The sequence below is a fragment of the Scyliorhinus torazame genome, chromosome 2 (assembly GCF_047496885.1).
Source record: "Scyliorhinus torazame isolate Kashiwa2021f chromosome 2, sScyTor2.1, whole genome shotgun sequence".
Classification (NCBI taxonomy): Eukaryota; Metazoa; Chordata; class Chondrichthyes; order Carcharhiniformes; family Scyliorhinidae; genus Scyliorhinus; species Scyliorhinus torazame.
Window position 1 is genome coordinate 94,413,030 of NC_092708.1, and position 20,504 is coordinate 94,433,533.

General features: G+C 48.6%; 1 protein-coding gene across 1 annotated transcript in view; it reads left to right on the forward strand.

The window, feature by feature from the left end:
* The first annotated feature begins 459 nt into the window (after positions 1-459).
* Positions 460-20,504, forward strand: part of ifih1 (interferon induced with helicase C domain 1) — a 209,436-nt gene continuing 189,391 nt past the window's right edge. Inside the window, exon 1 of the mRNA XM_072474262.1 lies at positions 460-1,074. Coding sequence (XP_072330363.1) covers positions 619-1,074 — 456 coding nt within the window. The 5' untranslated portion in view covers positions 460-618. The remainder of the gene's footprint in view (positions 1,075-20,504) is intronic.

The window sequence follows — 20,504 nt, forward strand, 5'->3', positions numbered from 1 at the left end:
TGACCTTGCTCTGCATCCCAAACCGGTTGTCCAACCAACTGAGCTCAGGAGGACAAAAAAGACAGCATGCCATGGGCTCTAAAATAACATCAAATTATCCTTAAAAGCACAGGAATAAAATCAAATATATAAAGTAAGTTTAATTCTATATTCGTATTATGTGTGCATTTTGATTTTGCACACTGGGGCGGGGCTATGGAAAAATGTCAGAAATGCACATTGAAAACTGGGGAATGTTGTGCTTTTATTACGAAATGGATTGGAAAGTAAATGTCCCATTTGTAAGAGGGGATCTATCGTGTTGCACTGATCTGCGAAAGAGAAAGAGAAATCGGGGCTTTAATGCTGCAATGTTTACCCAGTTTTTGCCCTGCATGTTGCTGCCTTGTGAAAGTCCCCAGTGCCCACGTCACCCGGGTTTCACTACGTTACCCTCTGGAATCGAAACTGAAACTGATGCGCGGGTTTAAAGCAGAGAGCGGAGGCAGAGCTCAAGCCTGCGGCTGCTTCTCTGCGTGATCCATACACGTCGCTGCTCAAAGCTGTGGGTCTGAACCACTGAGACTCCCCACCCCACCGCCCCCCCAGGCCGGGCAGCTCTGCCGATTCACCGTCAACATGAGCTGCAGCGATCCCGACCTGGACGAGCAGCGCCTGTCTCTGATAGAGTGCCTGCGAAACCGCCTGACCGCGATCATCCTGGTGGAGCCTGTGCTGGACTTTATCAAGTTCATGGAAGAGGCGGACATCGAGGAGATCCGGGCCAGGAAAGTGCAAATGGGCAATCGGGCTGCTGCCCACCTTCTGCTCACCAAAATCCAAACGAAGCCCCGGGCAAGGGGCTGGTTCGGAGAGTTTGTTACTGCACTGCGGCAGGGGGGCTGCCCCCACGCTGCTGATTATGTCAATCTCGATCGTGACAACGGGATCTCCCCGACACTGGAAGCTCAGAATGACCTGGAGGTGAAACTCATCGATATCTTGTCCCCGAGTTTGATTGATAAGCTGACGCCAAGTGAAGTTACTATGCACTGTTATTTCAAGGAGATTTTGATCCAGGATGACGTGCAGAATGTGAGTAATCATTTTTCCGGGATCATGCGCACTTTTAGAACTGAATGCCTTTCCTAACAAATCTCTTTTAGGTATTAATTTTTATTTTAAAAGTCGGATTGATACTCATTTAATTTCTTATTTCGAAGCGACCTGTTAGTAAACCATGTGATGTCACTGCAGTCAAATGTCAAATTCCACCAATGGTTGTTGCTGAACTGGAGCAGGGTTAGACATGGTGCACCTTGGGTATAGATGAGCTTACACTTTGTGGCGGCTCCCGTGCTCACCTTCATTCTTGGGTACCCCCCTCCCCTACAGTGGCATCACGGCCCTCATCCAATGACATGACACCCTTCCCACCCCGCCCACCCTGGCTTTGCAGAATGCAAAGGCCCAAGCCACAGAAATACTCAAATTGATCACTGCTTCACTGCTTTAGTGCTTTTTAACTTGTACAAACAGGCCTGTATGAGCAATTGCTGAATTGAAATCCAAATGGTCAACATTGCGATGTTTGTGTCTAGAGGCGAGCAAACATGGAACTTGTTGATGAGCAACAAGATAGAAAAATCAGCTGACTACATCACTGCAAATGCTCCAATCAACAAATGCATGTGCTGCCATTCAGTATATTTCAGAGTTTCATTCAGTTTCAAAAGTTAACTTCCTTACTTCCTCTCACAAAATCAAAGATGTTATTGCCATAAGTTCACTTGAGTGGAGTCCAGTGAGTCCACAAGTCCAATATCAGTGGCTCTATCTGACAGGATTCGTTCTTTGTCCCAGATGAGACTTTCTGAAGGCCAGTCATGAGAGTGAAGGTGGTTTGAACTATCAGCATGTGATGAACTATAGCCATTATATCAGACCAGCAATGGTCCATTTTAAACAACAAAATAAAATTAAGCAAGAGAATTTGGAAAACACAGATTTTTAAGAATTTCTTTCTTCATACCTTGTTGGCATGGCAGTTTAGACAGCTTTTTTCTATACTTTTCACAAAATCACAAATTATATAATTGTGAGTAAAAACCTTGTAAAGACGCACTTTCAATCATCAGTATTGCTTAACTTGTCAAATGTTTCTTCCTCTTCGTACTCCTCAAATAATGTTAATTGGTCCAGGTGACTCACAACTGGTGATGAATCAACTATTATGGAATACCATTTGGCACCTTTTACTTAGTTGGTGAATTGGTTCCTGAGCCGTTCTGCCATTATAGTGATGAAGGCATTGTAGGTTAAAAAGCTGGTCTTCCCTGAGCCACAATAATGATAACTTTTCAAATGATCTTTGAAAAGCTCATCAAATTCACTAAGATGTTCAGGGCAGGCTAAAAAATAGCCTCTTTGAGTTGACAATGATGACTCATCATGTCCTCTTAGAGGTACATAGAACATAAAACAAGGAACATACCGTGCAGAAGGAGGCCATTCGGCCCATCGAGTCTGCACCGACTCACTTAAGCCCTCACCCACCCTATCCCGGTAACCCACTAACCCCTCCTAACCTTTTTTTAGTCACTAAGGGCAATTTATCATGGCCAATCCACCTAATCTGCACATCTTTAGACTGTGGGAGGAAACCGGAGCACCCAGAGGAAATCCACGCAGACACGGGGAGAATGTGCAGACTCTGCACAGACAGTGACCCAGCAGGGAATCGAACCTGGGACCCTGGTGCTGTGAAGCCACAGTGCTAATCACTTGTGCTACCGTGCTGAAGAAGGTAATCCTAAAGAAGACAGCAGTTTGACTGGCAGCAACACATCTAAGCACTTTCCTTTTATAAGAACACTCCTTTTCAAACTGAGCTGAAATTGCAGAATCAATTCGTCAAGATAATTTATATATTTGAATGAACGTACAAATGGCATTAATATGAGCTTTGGAAGTTTCATGATCAGCAAAGTCTCTTCCAACATCTCTCCAGTTAGAATACCTATCGATAAATTGTTTCCCTTTACTCGGGTAAGGGAATAATTAGCAAACAAAACAGTATACTGCCTTAGAGGTTTCCAAAAAAAATAACCAATTTCTAATTTCCGTAATCCCATTTCTCTTTGCCCTCTGAATATGGGACTTATGAAGACTTCTAACCTGCTTTCATAAGAACATAAAAACTAGAAGCAGGAGCAGTTCGGCCTACAATCTTAAACTCTTTTCTCAAATTGTCCATATTAGCTATGTTTTTTGGTTTAATTTTGTATGAAATATTCTATCATATCCAGTGGAGCAGAATTTGGCCTTAAGGAATTGTCTTTCATCACTTCAACAGAAGAAATATCTTGTTTTCCATTGACATTTCAGATTCCACTTCTTGTTCAATATTTTCCGGCAATGTGATTTCTCCTGAAATCAGAAAGTCTGAGTTATCAGATAATTCACCCATACATTTGGTGGATGAGAATGAATTTATAGTTGTGCTCTGTTCAATAGTTCTAACTTCTTGAAATAAATTACAAACTGTCTTTTGCCTAGTTTCATCCTCTTGCCTCGCCTTCAATTATCTGCGTTTTTGAGTGCCAAATCAAGAGTGGTGCTTCATAGTAACTGATCCTTCTTGATTTTAATAAATATGAATTTTCTGAAAAAGGAGGCTTTTTTGCCCTCCTTAGACCTGCGGGTCGAGTCGCCCCTGTTCTCCTCAATGACCTTGCATTGTTGCTGGCTTAGGCTACCTGGCTATGGCCTCCACTGCCCAGCCCTCGTCATCCTTGGCCGTGGATCAAGTTGCTCCGCAGTTCCCCTCGACGACTGACACCTCACACTTCACTTCACCCAATGATCTCGCTTTGTTGCTGGCTGCCTGGATATGGCCTCACCTGCCCCGAATTCCTCAGTCCTGGATGTGGGGTTGAGTCGCCCCTGCTCCCCTTGACGACCTTGCCTCACTGATGGCTCAGGTTGCCAGGCTATGCCTTTGCCTGACCAGCCCTGGCCTGGGGGTGGAGTCACTCTGCTGCTCCCCTCGATGACCGGCACCTCACCTCGCATGATGACTTCGCCACGCTGCGGGCTGCCTGGCAATGGCCTGTCGTCCTCAGCTCTGGGTTGAGTTTGGGAAATCCGCTTTTTTCACTAAAACACAGGAGATCTTCGCCTTGACTGCTGCTCTCTCCCTCTTAGTCTCCTCAACAACATCGGACCTGTGTTTTCCCGCTCCAAGAGGACTCGACCAATTAGAGTCTGAAGTCACTTTTTATTGCCTGCTGATAGGTAAATGAGCCTATCAGCAAATGCAGAGCTGTCAGGATCTGATTGGTGCTGGACCGACCGGCCAGTATGGCGCCCCCCCCCCCCCCCACCCCCCACCATTTGTCAGGGCCCTGTGCTTAGGTACAGTGTATTTCATTGTAAGTCCACTTCTGACCTTGGGAGTTTCTTCAATTCATCTCGGATTAATGATTCATTTGTTTATTTTTCATTTCTTATTGCCTGAACCACTTTAGTCAATGTTGTGCAGGTACACAACGAGGTAGAGCATTCCATAATTGTGATCTGTTGATAACAAAGGAATGGTGTGGAACTTAAGAGGTGATGGTGCTTCCATGAATCTGCTGCCTTGACCGTCTACCTTCATGGGTCTGAGAGATACTGGTGATGAAGGAAGTGTAAAGTTAAGGTGGAGGATGAGTTGTTGATCAAGTGGGCTACACTGTCTGCATAAAATCAAGCCTGTTGAGTCTCCTGGCAGTTGAATACATCTAGGCAAATGCAGAGTATTCATTACACTCTTGACTTGTGTTTTGTAGGTGACAGATAGCCTTTCGGAGTCAGGAGGTAGCTTGCTCTCTGAGCCACAGCATGTATATGGCTGGCCCAGTTGAGTTTCTGGTCAGTGGTGGCTCCAGGATGTTGGTGTACTGGATGATAATAAAGCTGAATCCATTTGTTGTTGGGAAGCACATAGAATTAGGGGCACAACGTTGAAATGTGCTGATGATGCAAAAGTATTGGATGTGAGAAGGATTGTAAAGGATACAGGCAGATATAGACAGATGAGGAAAATGCCTGGCAATTTAATGTGAATAATGTATGTTGGTGCTTTATCAAACAGAACAATAACAATTTAATTTCAATGAGAGGACATGGAGGGTTGTGAATGAAGGGGGAGGCTTATGCGTTCAAATGCTTAATTTCCTTAAAGGGCGAGTGTTCATCGATAAAATTATGTAAAACTAGGTCAAAAACATTTTGAGTTTATAAATAGGATACAAATTAAAGAAATATTGCAAAACCTGTACAAAATATTGGTCAGTTAACATGGTTCTTTGTGCAGTTTTGAGTGCTCTGTACAGCCATTAACACACAGAGAACCTTTTGCTTAGATTCACCAGGATTGTGCCACGAATCATCAGGAGAGACATTGAGATGAATTACATTCGAGCAGAGGGAGACGAAGAGGAGATTTAATAGAGGTTTTGGGAGTAGAATAGGGAAAAGCAATTTTGTGGTTGGAGAGTTTGTGATGAGGGTTCATTAACTCAAAAATGTCGCTGAGCAAATAAGAAGTGAGATTAGGAGAAATTCTCTAACACAAAGGATTACTGGAGTATGTCATAGGTTTCTATGAGATCTGCCCCTCATTCTTCTGAACTCCAGCGAATACAATCATAACTGACTCAATCTCTCCTCATACATCAGTCCCGCCATCCCAGGAATCAGTCTGGTAAACATTCGCTGCACTCCCTTTCGAGCAAGAACATCCTTCCTCAAATAAGAAGCCCAAAACTTCACACAATATTCCAGGTGTGGCCTCACCAAGGCCCTGCATAATTGCAGCAAGATATTCCTGCTTCTATACTCAAATCCTCTCACTTTGAAGGCCAACATACCATTTTCCTTCTTTAACACCTGATGCACCTGCATGCTTACCTTCAGTGACTGGTGTACGAGGACACCCAGTTTTCGTTGCACGTTCCTGTCTCCTAATTAATGGCCATTCAGATAATAGTCTACTGTCTCATTTTTGCTACCAAAGTGGATAACCTCGCATTTCTCCAAATTATACTGCATCTGTCATTCACTTTCCCATTCGCTCAACTTGTCTGAATCACACTAAAGGATCTCTGCATCCTCCTCACAGCTCACCCTCCCACCCAACTTGGTGTTATCTGCAAATTTGGAGATATTACATTTTGTTCTCTCATCCAAATCATTAATATATATTGTGAATAGCTGTGGTCCGAGCACCGATCCCTGTGGTACTCCATTGGGTCCTAGCACCGATCCCTGTGGTACCTCACTGCCTGCCAATTTGAAAAAGACTTGTTAATTCCGACTCTTTGTTTCCTGTCTGCCAATCAGTTTTCTACCCATCTCAATACACTACCAATAATCCCATGTACTTTAATTTTACACACTAATCTCTTATGCAGGACTTGTCAAACGCCTTCTGAAAGTCCAAATATACCACATCCACCGGCTACCCCTTGTCATCTGACCCTCGAAGAATTGCAGTAGATTTGTCAAGTAGAATTTTCTCTTCATAAATCCATGCTGACTCTGTCCGATCCTGCCACTGTTTTCTAAATGCTCTGCTACAAAATCTTTGATAATGGATTCTAGAATTTTCCCCATTACTGATGTCAGGTTTACTGGGCTATAATTTCCTGTTTTCTCTCGACCTCACTTTTTAAATAGTGGAGTTACATTAGCTACCCTTCAATCTGCAGGAACTGTTCCAGAGTCTATAGAATCGTGGAAGGTGACTACCAATGCACCGCTAATTCTAGAGCCACTGCCTTAAGTACTCTGGGATGTAGATTATCAGGCCCTGGGGATTTATCAGTCTTCAATCCCATAAATATCCCCAACACCAGAACAAAGAACAAAGAAAAGTACAGCACAGAAACAGGCCCTTCGGCCCTCCAAGCCTGCGCCGACCATGCTGCCCGACTAAACTACAATCTTCTACACTTCCGGGGTCCGTATCCCTCTATTCCCATCCTATTCATGTATTGGTCAAGATGCCCCTTAAACGTCACTATCGTCCCTGCTTCCACCACCTCCTCTGGCAGCGAGTTCCAGGCACCCACTACCCTTTGTGTAAAAAAACGTACCTTGTACATCTCCTCTAAACCTTGCCCCTCGCACCTTAAACCTATACCCCCTAGTAATTGACCCCTCCACCCTGGGAAAAAGTCTCTGACTATCCACTCCGTCTATGCCCCTCATAATTTTGTAGACCTCTATCAGGTCGCCCCTCAACCTTCATCGTTCCAGTGAGAACAAACCGAGTTTATTCAACCTCTCCTCATAGCTAATGCCCTCCATACCAGGCAACATCCTGGTAAATCTCTTCTGCACCCTCTCTAAAGCCTCCACATCCTTCTGGTAGTGTGGCGACCAGAATTGAACACTCTACTCCAAGTGTGGCCTAACTAAGGTTCTATACAGCTGCAACATGACTTGCCAATTTTTATACTCAATGCCCCGGCCAATGAAGGCAAGCATGCCGTATGCATTCTTGACTACCCTCTCCATCTGTGTTGCCCCTTTCAGTGACCTGTGGACCTGTACACCAAGATGTCTCTGTCAATACTCTTGAGGGTTCTACCATTCACTGTATATTCCCTACCTGTATTAGATCTTCCAAAATGCATTACCTCACATTTGTCCGGATTAAACTCCATCTGCCATCTCGACGCCCAAGTCTCCAAACAATCTAAATCCTGCTGTATTCTATGACAGTCCTCATCGCTATCCGCAATTCCACCAACCTTTGTGTCGACCGCAAACATGCTAATCAGACCAGCTACATTTTCCTCCAAATCATTTATATATACTACAAACAGCAAAGGTCCCAGCACTGATCCCTGCGGAACACCACTAGTCACAGCCCTCCAATCAGAAAAGCATCCTTCCATTGCTACACTCTGCCTTCTATGGCCTAGCCAGTTCTGTATCCATCTTGCCAGCTCACCTCTGATCCCGTATGACTTCACCTTTTGTACCAGTCTACCATGAGGGACCTTGTCAAAGGCCTTACTGAAGTCCATTTAGACAACATCCACTGCCCTAGCCACATCAATCATCTTCGTGCCTCCTCGAAAAACTCTTATCAAGTTAGTGAGATATGACCTCCCCTTCACAAAACAGTGCTGCCTCTCGCTAATATGTCCACTTGCTTCCAAATGGGAGTAGATCCTGTCTCAAAGAATTCTCTCCAGTAATTTCGCTACTGTGGTGATATCACCGTAAATACACAAGGGGTTATTGTAAATACACTACAACTAAGTAAACACTAGAGGGAGCACCAGAGACATCATGACATGCAGACATACAGCTAATGAACACATAGAATAGGACACGACCAATGGGCAGTCAAGACACCTTGAGGTGACACTACCACAAGGGGGCAACCCATATAAAAGGACAGGGCACACATGCTCTTTCTCTTTCCACAAGCGACACTCAGAGAGAAGGACGGGGCAGATCAGAAGCATCACACCCACCACATGGCTTAGAGCAGACTGGTTAGTTAGACTGAGTTACTGTAGCAAGATTGGCAGGAGAGTCGAACTCAAGTAGGAGAATTGTTAACTGTTCAATAAATGTGATAAACCTATCTCCAAGTCTGAACCTTCCTTTGTCAGAGCATACATCAAGGAAGCAGCTTATGCTGCATGAAAAAGCATAACGCAACATGGTACTAGTAGTGCCCTGTTGAATCTATGTAGTTCAACTCAAGATCCATGACTACCAGCAACAGCACCCAGGCAAGATGTTCGAGATTCCGGTTCCTCAGCAGCTCAGATACCACGGCAATCTCAGTGCCAACTGGCGTGCATTCAAACAGAGATTTGAGATCTACCTGGTAGCATCCGCCGTAGATGGCGTGGCGGATGCAGAGAAAATAAAGCTTCTGCTCACCATTGCGTGTGCAGGTGCAGCAGAAATCGTCAAGACCTTCAAGTACTCCAAAGGGCAAGACAAGAGAGACTTCCAGACAGTCCTGGACAAGTTTGAAAAATACTGTGAGGAAAACAGAAAAGAGATCGGTAAAAGAGGCACCAATACTCACCACGAGGCGAAGGTAGGCCTGCAACAGCAGCAAACCCCGATCTTGATTGGCGGCCATCTTGCAAAAGGAGCCGCACATGCGCGGTTGCCCAGAAGACGCAAAGCAGCAAAACAGTGTTTTGCACAAGCGCGAGAAGCTGCCCATGCGCTGTTGCGCAAAGAGCGCACAGAAAAGGAAGGTCCGTTTGCGCATGCGCAAGAAGCCGCCCATTTGGAGTTGCGCAAAGAGCGCCCAGTAAAGGAAAAGTGATCTGCGCATGCGCAATCCATTCCTATGCTCTACGTTACAAGCGTCATGAAGTCAGAGGCCCGGACCACGCCCACTCAAAGGGGAAATGCCCGAAAATAAGGATTTTTTTTTTTTAAAGCTGTAAAACACAATTCTTTCACCTGGAACGACAACACAATGCCTGAACTTCGAACAGTAGCTGAAAGTAACCTCCGCAGAACCCTGCGACAAGCAGTTAGCACCTCCCAAAGAAATGATTTGGTCCTTGAAGACCACGACTCAGACGTTGATTTCTTAGTTGGACATCGCAAGCACAATGGCAGCTCCGACACAGAAAGTGATGATCTGGTCCTTGAAGACTACGACTCAGACAATGATTTCATCATTGGACGTGGCGACCTCAGTCCCAAATCCGAACCGCACCGAGATGTGTTGTACAGTGAAGAATCTGACACAGACATGGAGAGTTCTTCGGATTTGAGGATCCTCAGCCCAGCACAGACGACATCCAAACCCAGAAGTACAGGATTCTGCTGCGGCCTGACGCCAAGAGACAGAGAGCGGTATGACGCCAAGAGACAGAGAGTGGTCCAAGCCCACAGAGAGCGGCCTGACGCCAAGAGACAGAGAGCGGTATGACGCCAAGAGACAGAGAGTGGTCCAAGCCCACAGAGAGCGGCCTGACGCCAAGAGACAGAGAGCGGTATGACGCCAAGAGACAGAGAGTGGTCCAAGCCCACAGAGAGCGGCCTGACGCCAAAAGACAGAGAGCGGTATGACGCCAAGAGACAGAGAGAGGTCCAAGCCCACAGAGAGCGGCCTGACGCCAAGAGACAGAGAGAGGTCCAAGCCCACAGAGAGCAGCCTGACACCAAGAGACAGAGAGAGGTCCAAGCCCACAGAGAGCAGCCTGACGCCACACCAGTGTCCACGCACCACAAACAGTGCTCCACGCACCACAAAGAGTCCCCGACTCCGCACAGAGAGTGGTCCACGCACCACGAAGAGTCCACAACTCCGCACAGAAAGCGATGACAGACTCCACAGCGAGACCACTGCACCTCTCCACACAGAGAACACAGAAAGATTCCACAGCAAGACCACTGCACGACTCCGTTGGGAGCGCACAGATTGACTCCACAGCAAGACCACTGTATGACTCCAGACAGGGAACGATGCCAGACTCCACAGAGAGAGCGATACAAGCCTCCACAGCGAGCTCGGTGACAGACTCCACAATGGAAGCAACGCAAGACTCCAGAGCGCAGTCCTTGCATGAACAAGACCATGAAGGTCTAGCAACCTTATCTGAGCAACCAGCAGCAGACGATGCAAGTCTGCCACGCTCACGTGAACAACAAAAAGACTATGACAGTCTACCCAGCTCATCTAACCAACAAGAAGACACTGAAGGTCTACCCACTGTATGTGCGACAAGTGACGAAGGCTTCACAATTCCCATACAAGATGTGCGACATCTCAGCGAGACTGCCAGATCTCAGCTAGTATGTACAGAGACACTCGACGATCAAAGTGAGGTTACTAGTGACTCCAGTGACACCACGTTAATTCAAACCTCATCCACTCGAGCCTCTCCACAAGAAAATGCATTCCTGAACGTTTTGACTCCGGATGGGGAGCATCAAGACACCTCAGATGATTCAAGTGACACCTCAGATGATTCAAGTGACACCTCAGATGATTCGAGTGAACCTCAAATGACTCCGGATGGGGAGTGTCAAGAAGTGTACCAAAGGCACCAACGTCAACAACAAGCACGACAAAAACAACAACGTCCGGTATGACATGGTACAACTCTGCCAATGCAGGACACTGTGACAGCACAGTTCAAGACAATGGCAAGTGTGCAGATATACCATGGCATGATAACGCATCTTAGAAATTCACGTTTGCTACACTACAAACAAGCAGACCAGCTTTCAAGGCAGCTGACATACGGCATCAATATCGCAATCACAAGAAACAGTCCAGGTTGGACAAAACAGAAGACATACTACATCGCTACCACAAGCATAGAAAAAAAAAAGAGTCCAAATCGGACGACGTGATTTGACCATTTGCACACCTCCTGATGACTTCTTGGTTCCTTAAGCACAGGGACACTGACGGCGTTCACAAGGAAATGACAACATCAACATCGACACTTCAATAACAAAACAAGAAAGCCACTCGACCGTATAAATTCATGAACTTTGGACTCAAATATTATTTGGTGTTGTATAATCATCACTGTCATCATGATTTGTACATGTCATCACTTATCTACCTATTTTGTTCAATTTTCTTTAACACAGTACAGAAAATATGTAACACGACAAAAGGGGGGATGTGGTGATATGCACCGCTGTAAATACACAAGGGGTTAATGTAAATACACTACAACTAAGTAAACTAGAGGGAGCACCAGAGACATCATGACATGCAGACATACAGCTAATTAACACATAGAATAGGACACGAACAATGGGCAGTCAAGACACCCAGAGTTGACACTACCACAAGGGGGCAACCCATATAAAAGGGACAGGGCACACATGCTCTTTCTCTTTCCACAGGCGACACTCAGAGAGAAGGACAGGGGCAGATCAGAAGCATCACATCCACCACATGGCTTAGAGCAGACTGGTTAGTTAGACTGAGTTACTGTAGCAAGATTGGCAGGAGAATTGAACTCAAGTAGGAGAATTGTTAACTGTTCAGTAAATGTGTTGAGCTCATCCCCAAGTCTGAACCTTCCTTTGTCAGAGCATACATAAAGGAAGCAGCTTATGCTACATGAAGAAGCATAACACAACACCTGCCACTGATGTAAGGCTCACCGGCCTGTAGTTCCCTGGATTATCCAATTTCTCTACTAATATTGATCTTGTTCAGTTCCTCCCTCTCACTAAACCCTGCATTTCCCAACATTTCTGTTTTATGATTTGTCCTCATTTGTAAAGACAGAACCAAAGTATGTGTTTTGTTGCTCAGCCATTTCATTGTCCCCTATTATACATCCCTTGTTTCTGACTGTAAGGGATCTACATTTGTCTTCACCAATCTATTTCTCTTCACATACCTATAGAAACATTTACAGTCAGTTTTTATGTTCCCTGTAAGCTTACTCTTGTACTTTATTTTCCCCTTCTTAATCAACCCTGTGGTCCTTTTTTGCTGAATTCTAAACTGCTCCCAATCCTCAAACCTGTTGTTTTTCTTAATCAATTTATTTTGCATCTGTGCTTAAAAGCAGATGGGTCACTGTCTATGCCTTCCTAGGTGGGTGATCCTCCAGTGAATCACTTCACTTCATTAAACATGAAAAATTGACTTTCATTTGCTACATTATTGTTCCTATGGTTTACTGAAACTTCATGATGAGAGTATAGAATATTCATATTATGTATTATGATCCGGTTGGAGACCAGGATCTTTTTGTTTAAAGTAGACAAAAGTTTGAGATCCCAGTTACCCACCAAGAGAACAAAGTCACAAAATTCCACGGTTTGAAACAGACAAAATAACTTTATAATAATAATCTTTATTGTCACAAGTAGGCTTACATTAACACTGCAATGCAGTTACTGTGAAAAGCCCCTAGTTGCCACAATCCAGCGCCTGAGGGAGAATTCAGAATGTCCAAATTACCTAACAGCACGTCTGTCGGGATTTGTGGGAAGAAACCGGAGCACCCGGATTAAATCCATGCAGACACAGGAAGAACGTACAGACTCTGCACAGACAGTGACCCAAGCCGGGAATCGAACGTGGAACCCTGGCGCTGTGAAGCGACAGTGCTAACCACTGTGCTACCATGCCGCCCATATTATACAAGGTCAGACAATATACACCATATACTCTAACATTTATAATTAACATGAGGTAAATATGAATTAACAGGCAAACTGTGGTCACACACACCACACTGCGCATTAAATGACATTGGGGACCATGACAAATACCACAGGTTTCTCAGCAACACATCCAGACGTTAGTGACCACTTTGAGTCACAAAATCTGACTAAAACTCTGTCTCCCTCATGAGGGATTTCAACCCTTGACTGAAGAATTAGCCTCTGAATTCACTCAAAAGCTGCTCTGCCTCGGACTGCTCAATGGCTTCTCACTTCCCAGTGGTTCAATCCTTTCAGAGACTGTGTTCCACTGAATCCATAATGCGGCGCTCTTGCCTCTAATTACTGCCAGCATTGTAACTCTATTTCAGGCTGCTAGCTTCACTAAAGCTATCACAGTCCTTCAGTTTCTCTGAACTCCAGTCTCCCAAGCTATAAATGACTTCCAATGCTTGCCTGAACCTTAAGCCTCCCCAGCATGGTACCAGTGACTTGCACCACTTTCTCAGTTACTCAGAACTTCTGAGCCCTGACTGCCTGGACCCTGCAAACTGCGCCCAAGGGCTTCTCTGTGAACTGCTAACCAGCCAATATCCAATCTGCAACCCTCAGCTGCACTAAATAGCTCCCAGGGCTATTGCCTGCTCACAGCAGCACCGTATCAGTATGGAGCCTCTTCCCCTTCTGCAGATAATCCAGATAAATTGAAACCAGAGTGTGGTGAACTGTTTGTAGTAACCATTCACCATGTATATAACTGTATCACGCTGTTGCCCATGTGGGCTCCATTGTAAGGTATTACCTGTAATGTATCATGTTGGTGCCTTGGGGTATAAAGAGCAGTAGCCCTGTAGGCGGCTCTCACTAGCAGACCAGTCGCAGGCAGGCACTGTTCTAGTTCATTAAAGCCACAGTTTACTTATCCTGGTTTCATGGGAATTGATGTTCGCATCAATTTAATCAACTACAACGCCACTATGGAATCGGCCCTCAAACCTGACCGACTGAAACTCAATCCGCAGGCTGTGGAGGCAAAAGGGATTTTTTCGCACTGGCTCCGCTGTTTGAAGGGCTACCTCGCCGCCGCCTCCTCGCCTTCTGTCACCGACGAACAGAAGCTGAGTCTCCTCCATGCCTGGGTGAGCCATCGAATCTCTGTTCAACTCGAGGAAGCCTCCACTTACGCAGACGCCCTCACGATGCCAAAGCGCCTCTATGTAAAGCCAGTGAACGAGGTATACGCGCGCCATCTCCTCACTACTCGCCGCCAGCGCCCCGGGGAATCGCTGAAAGAGTACCTACACGAACCCAAAGTCCTTGCACGAAGTGGCAATTACCAGGCCGTTACGGCCACTCAACATATGGACCTCGCCGTCCGGGACACCTACGTGGCTGGAGTTGGGTCCAACTACGTGAGACAGCGTCTACTCGAAAAAGGTGCCCTAGACCTGGAAGAGACGGTAAAATTAGCCTCCTCTCTAGAGGTAGCGCTCCAAAGCCATCCGTGTTCCCATCCGATCACGTGAACCCCCTCGTCGATCCCCGTCCAAAGAGTACCCCAGGCCTGTGCCACGCGGCTGCCCGCCCACCATGGGGGCCTACGCTGTTACTTTTGTGGCCAGCATCAACACCCCAGGCAGCACTGCCCGGCCCGGAACTCAAACTGCAGCGACTGCGGAAGAAAAGGACATTTTGCTAAAGTTTGCCTGGCCAGGTCCAAAAACTCTAAATCGCAGGCCCGACCCTCAGACTCACAGGCCCGCAGATCCCGCGGTGTGGCAGCGTGTCTGCTGGCTCCGCCCCCCCCGGACGCATCATCGGCCTCGCGTTGTCCGTGGGGGCAGCAATCTTCCACCCCACCTAACGTGTCGACCCCTTGGGTCGCCATCTTGGCCGTCCTCGCCCACGCGGCCCACCACGTGCGATTCATGGGGGCCGCCATCTTGGATGCCATCTTCCCCACTGCCCGACACGTGCGACCGACGGGGGCCGCCATCTTGGCCGCCATCTGCAACGCCACCTGACATGTGCGACTGACGGGGGCAGTCATCTTGGGACCACCCCAGCACCTTCGACCACGCCTGCTACCCACAACTCACCCTTGACCAGTCGCGACCCAAACACCTCCGGAGCTCCATGATGACCGTCCGGGTAAATGGACATGAAACGCCCTGCCTGTTCGACTCCGGGAGCACAGAGAGCTTCATTCATCCAGATATGGTGAGACGCTGCTCGCTCCCAATCTTCCCGGCACATCAAACCATCTCCCTTGCTTCTGGGTCGCTCTCTGTGCAGATCCGGGGATGCACTTCCGCAACCCTCGCAATACAGGGCGCCAAGTACGCCAATTTTAAGTTATATGTATTCCCCGACCTCTGCGCTCCTCCCTTGTTGGGACTGGACTTCCAGTGTAACCTCAGGAGCCTAACTCTGAAGTTCGGCGGGTCCCTACCCCACTCATTGTATGTTGCCTCGCGACCCTAAAAGTCGACCCTCCCCCACTCTTCGCAAATCTCACCGCCGACTGTAAGCCAGTCGCCACCAGAAGCAGGCGGTACAGCATCCAGGATAGGACTTTTATCAGGTCCGAGGTCCAGCGACTCTTGCGGGAGGGAATCATCAAGGCCAGCAATAGCCCATGGAGAGCTCAGGTGGTGGTCGTCAGGACAGGGGAAAAGAACCGGATGGTTGTAGATTATAGCCAAACCATGAACCGGTACACGCACCTCGATGCGTACCCCCTTCCCCGGATCGCAGACATGGTTAATCGGATCGCGCACTACCGGGTGTTCTCCACGGTGGATCTGAAGTCTGCGTACCACCAGCTCCCAATCCGCCCGGAGGACCACCACTACATGGCATTTGAGGCAGACGGCTGCCTCTTCCACTTCCTCCGGGTCCCCTTTGGCATCACAAACGGGGTCTCGGTCTTCCAAAGAACGATGGACCAAATGGTGGACCAGTACAGGCTGCGGATCACATTTCCGTACTTGGACAACGTCACCATCTGCGGCCATGATCAGCAAGACCACGACGCCAACTTCCAGAGATTTCTCCAAACCGCCCGAACCCTTAACCTCACTTACAACAAGGAGTAATGCGTTTTCCACACAACCAGACTAGCCATCCTCAGCTACGTCGTGGAAAACTGGGTTCTAGGACCCGACCCCGACCGTATGCGCCCCTCCTGCAAGTCCCCCTTCCCCACTGCCCCAAGGCTCTGAAAAGGCGCTTTGGGTTCTTTTCTTATTACGCCCAGTGGGTCCGCAACTATGCGGACAAAGCCCGCCCACTAATCAAGGCCACCAGCTTCCCACTGGCGGCTGAGGCCCGCCAGGCCTTCAGCTGCATCAAGGCGGATATCGCCAAAGCCGCAATGCGCGCGGTGGACGAGTCCACCCCCGTCCAGGTGGAGAGCGATGCATCAGAGGTCGCCCTCGCCGCTACCCTTAATGAGGCAGGCAGGCCAGTAGCATTTTTTTCACGAACCCTCACCGCCTCCGAAATTCGACACTCCTCGGTCGAAAAGGAAGCGCAAGCCATCGTGGAAGCCGGCATTGGAGGCACTACCTCGCTGGTAGGAGGTTTACCCTCGTCACCGACCTACGATCGGTAGTCTTCATGTCCGATAATACGCTGCGGGGCAAGATCAAGAATGATAAGATCTTGAGGTGGAGGATCAAACTCTCCACCTATAACTACGATATAGTATATCGCCCTGGGAAGCTCAACGAGCCCTCAGATGCCCTATCACGTGACACATGCGCCAGCGCGCAAGATGACCGACTTACGAGCTATCCACGATGACCTCTGCCACCCGGGGGTCACCCGGCTTCTCCACTATATCACGACCCGCAACCTGCCCTACTCCACTGAGGAGGTCAGAGCCATGAACAGGGACTGCCAAATCTGTGCGGAGTGTAAGCCGCACTTCTATCGACCGGATAAAGACTACCTGGTAAAGGCATCCCGGCCCTTTGAGCGCCTCAGTATCGATTTCAAAGAGTCCCTCCCCTCCACCAACCGCAGCACATATTTCCTCAACATCATTGACGAATTCTCCCGCTTCCCCTTTGCAATCCCTTGCCCCGACATGACCGCGGCCACCGTCATTAAAGCCCTACATAGTGGCTTCACCCTGTTTAGTTTCCCCACGGACGTTCATAGTGACCGGGGCTCGTCGTTCATGAGCGACGAACTGCGTCAGTACCTGCTCAGTAAGGGCATCGCCTCGAGCAGGACTACCAGTTATAACCCCTGGGGAAACGGACAGGTGGCGAGGGAGAACGCGACGGTCTGGAAGACTGTCCTCCTGGCCCTACAGTTTAGGAATCTCCCAGTCCCCCACTGGCAGGAGGTCCTCCCCGATGCGCTCTACTCTATTAGGCCTTTGCACGGCCACAAACGAGAACACTCATGACCGCCTATTTGTTTTCCCCAGGAAATCCACATCCGGGGCTTCGCTTCCATCCTGGCTGAAGACACCGGGGCTCGTCCTGCTCCGCAAACACGTCAGGAGCCATAAGTCCGACCCCCTGGTCGAGAGGGTCCAGCTCCTACACACCAACCCCCAGTACGCATACATTGAACACCCCGACGGCCAACAGGATACGGTCTCCCTCCGGGACCTGGCACCCGCGGGTTCCAGTACCACCGGCACCCCAACTTACCCCGCCCAACCTACGCTGACCAGCGCTCCCGCCCCTACATGGCACCCGCACCCCCTCCCGTCCCCCCATTCCCCCTTCACCGACCCACAGGAATGAAGCTCCAGACGACACGCTCCCGGAGTCCACGTCTGTGCCTGCACCGGCGACTTCACTACCCATACCAGCACAGATGAGTTTGACACCCGGGCCAGCTGCGACACCAGAGCTTCGGCGATCACAGCGCATGATTCGTGCGCCGGTCAGCCTGAACCTATGAACCCTTCACCCCCGCCGGACTTCATTTTTTAAACAGGGGGTAAATGTGGTGAACGTTTTGCAGTAACCATTCACCATATAACTGTATAGCTGTTGCCCATGTGGGCTCCACCTATGGACCATTGTAAGGTATTACCTGTAATGTATCATGTTGGTGCCTTGTGGGCTCCGCCCCTGTCTCCACCCCTTGAGGGGAGATATAAAGAGCAGTAGCCCTGTAGGCGGCTCTCAGTAGCAGACCAGTCGCAGGCAGGCATTGTTCTAGTTGATTAAAGCCACAGTTTACTTTTCCTGGTTTCATGTGAATTGATGTTCGCATCACTGAGAACCTTCTTAAGCGCCGGCCATCTCCATGATAGAACCATAGAACCAGAATGAAGCCATTCAGCCTTCGAGTCTGCACTGACCTTCTGAAAGAGCACCCTACCTAGGCCCGTCCCTGCCCTATCCCCATTACCCCATTTAACCTGCACATCTTTGGACTGTGGCAAGAAACCGGTGCACCAGGAGGAAACCCAAGCAGACATGGGGAGAACGTGCATACTCCACACAGACAGTCACACACGGAATTGAACCTAGATCCCTGTCTCTGTGTGGCAACAGTGCTAACTACTGTGCCACCGCGCCACCCCATTATCGCCTTCCAAAGTTCACTCCATGCTTTCAAACTAACTTAGCTCTAACTCCCAAAACAAAGCACTTTCTGGACTGCACTTGTTTGTAACTGGTGTAGACATGTTTCCAGTACTATAGGAAGTAAGCCCACCTGATGTTTCATTGCTCCATCTCTTCTATTCTGACTCTATTGGTAATCTTTTGAACTGGCGTTTTCTTATAGGTGTTCTGGCAATCTCTATAGCCCAATGAGGTTTAGCTGAGGTGCAAGTAGTTGGACCGTGCTGATTTCAGAAAAATGCCTTTGACCACAAGGCAATGAAGCAGTGGTCTGCACATAATATCCTCGAGACCCTCAGGGAAAAGGAGACTGTGGAGGATGACTTTTAGGGCAGCACGGTAGCATGGTGGTTAGCACATTGCTTCACAGCTCCAGGCTCCCAGGTTCGGTTCCCGGCTTGGGTCACTGTCTGTGCGGAGTCTGCATGTTCTCCCCGTGTGTGCGTGGGTTTGCTCCGGGTGCTCCGGTTTCCTCCCACAGTCCAAAGATGTGCAGGTTAGGTAGATTGGCCATGCTAAATTGCCCTTAGTGTCGGGTGGGGTTACTGGGTTATGGGGATAGGGGGGAGGTGTGGACCTTGGGTAGGGTGTTATTTCCAAGAGCCGGTGCAGACTCGATGGGCCGAATGGCCTCCTTCTGCACTGTAAATTCTATGAAATAACATCTTAGTTACCTTACTTTCACCACAACAATCTTTCCAAATGTAAACATTTCCTTTAAAATATTAACGTGATCCATGAACTCGATATTCATCACAGTATGCTTTGATTATGAATGCTGTACAATTATAGATCTGGGCCGGGATTCTCCGCCCCCCCCCCGCCGGGTTGGAGAATCCCCGGGGGGGACGCGAGAATCGCGCCCCGCCGCCGGCTTCCTGATTCTTCCCCCGCCGATTCTCGTGTGCCCGCATGATTCCCGCCGCGCCAGTCGGGGGCTGTTGAAAGCTCCCCCTCCCTGCGATTCTCCTGGCCCTGATGGGCCGAGTGGCCGCCGAGTTCGGCTGAGTCCCGCCAGCGTGGGTTACTCGGCGGGGTGGGGGGGGGGGCACGGTGGCCTGGCTCGCGATCGGGGCCTACCGATCGCCGGGCGGGCTGGTTCCGTAGGCGCCTATGTTCCTCCGCGCCGTGTCCCTGTAGGGCTCCGCCATATTGCCCGGGGGCTGTCTCAGAGAAGGGAACCCTCGCATGACCGGAATCACGCAGGCCGTTCCGCGCACGTGCGAACTCGCGCCGGCGGTTCCGAGCCGGCTGGAACTGCGGGGACCACTCCGGCGCCAACTTAGCCCCCTAGGAAGGGGAGCATTCCCCATTATAGGGGACCGTTGACGCCGGAGTGGTTGGCGCCGCTTTTCACGCCGGCGTGGGGACATAGCCCCATTATTGGAGAATCCCACCCCTGGTCTTTCCAAACTTAGTATGTTCCTTTTTTCACTCATTCATGGGATGTGTGTTATGAACAAGACCAGAATTTGTTGTCCATCCCTAATTGTCCTTGGAGGTCATGGGTTTGGAAGGTGCTGTCGAAAGAGGCTTGGCAAGTTGATGTAGAATGTATATTGTACTGGTTGTGGGAGCAAATGTTGTAAGGTTATGGATGGAGTGCTTTGTTCTGCATGGTGGTGAAACTCTTGAGTGTTGTTGGAACACTCATCCAAGTAAGTGAAAATATTCCTTCTCATTCCTAACTTATGCCAAGACTTTGAGTAGTCAGGAGGTTTGTTACTTGCTACA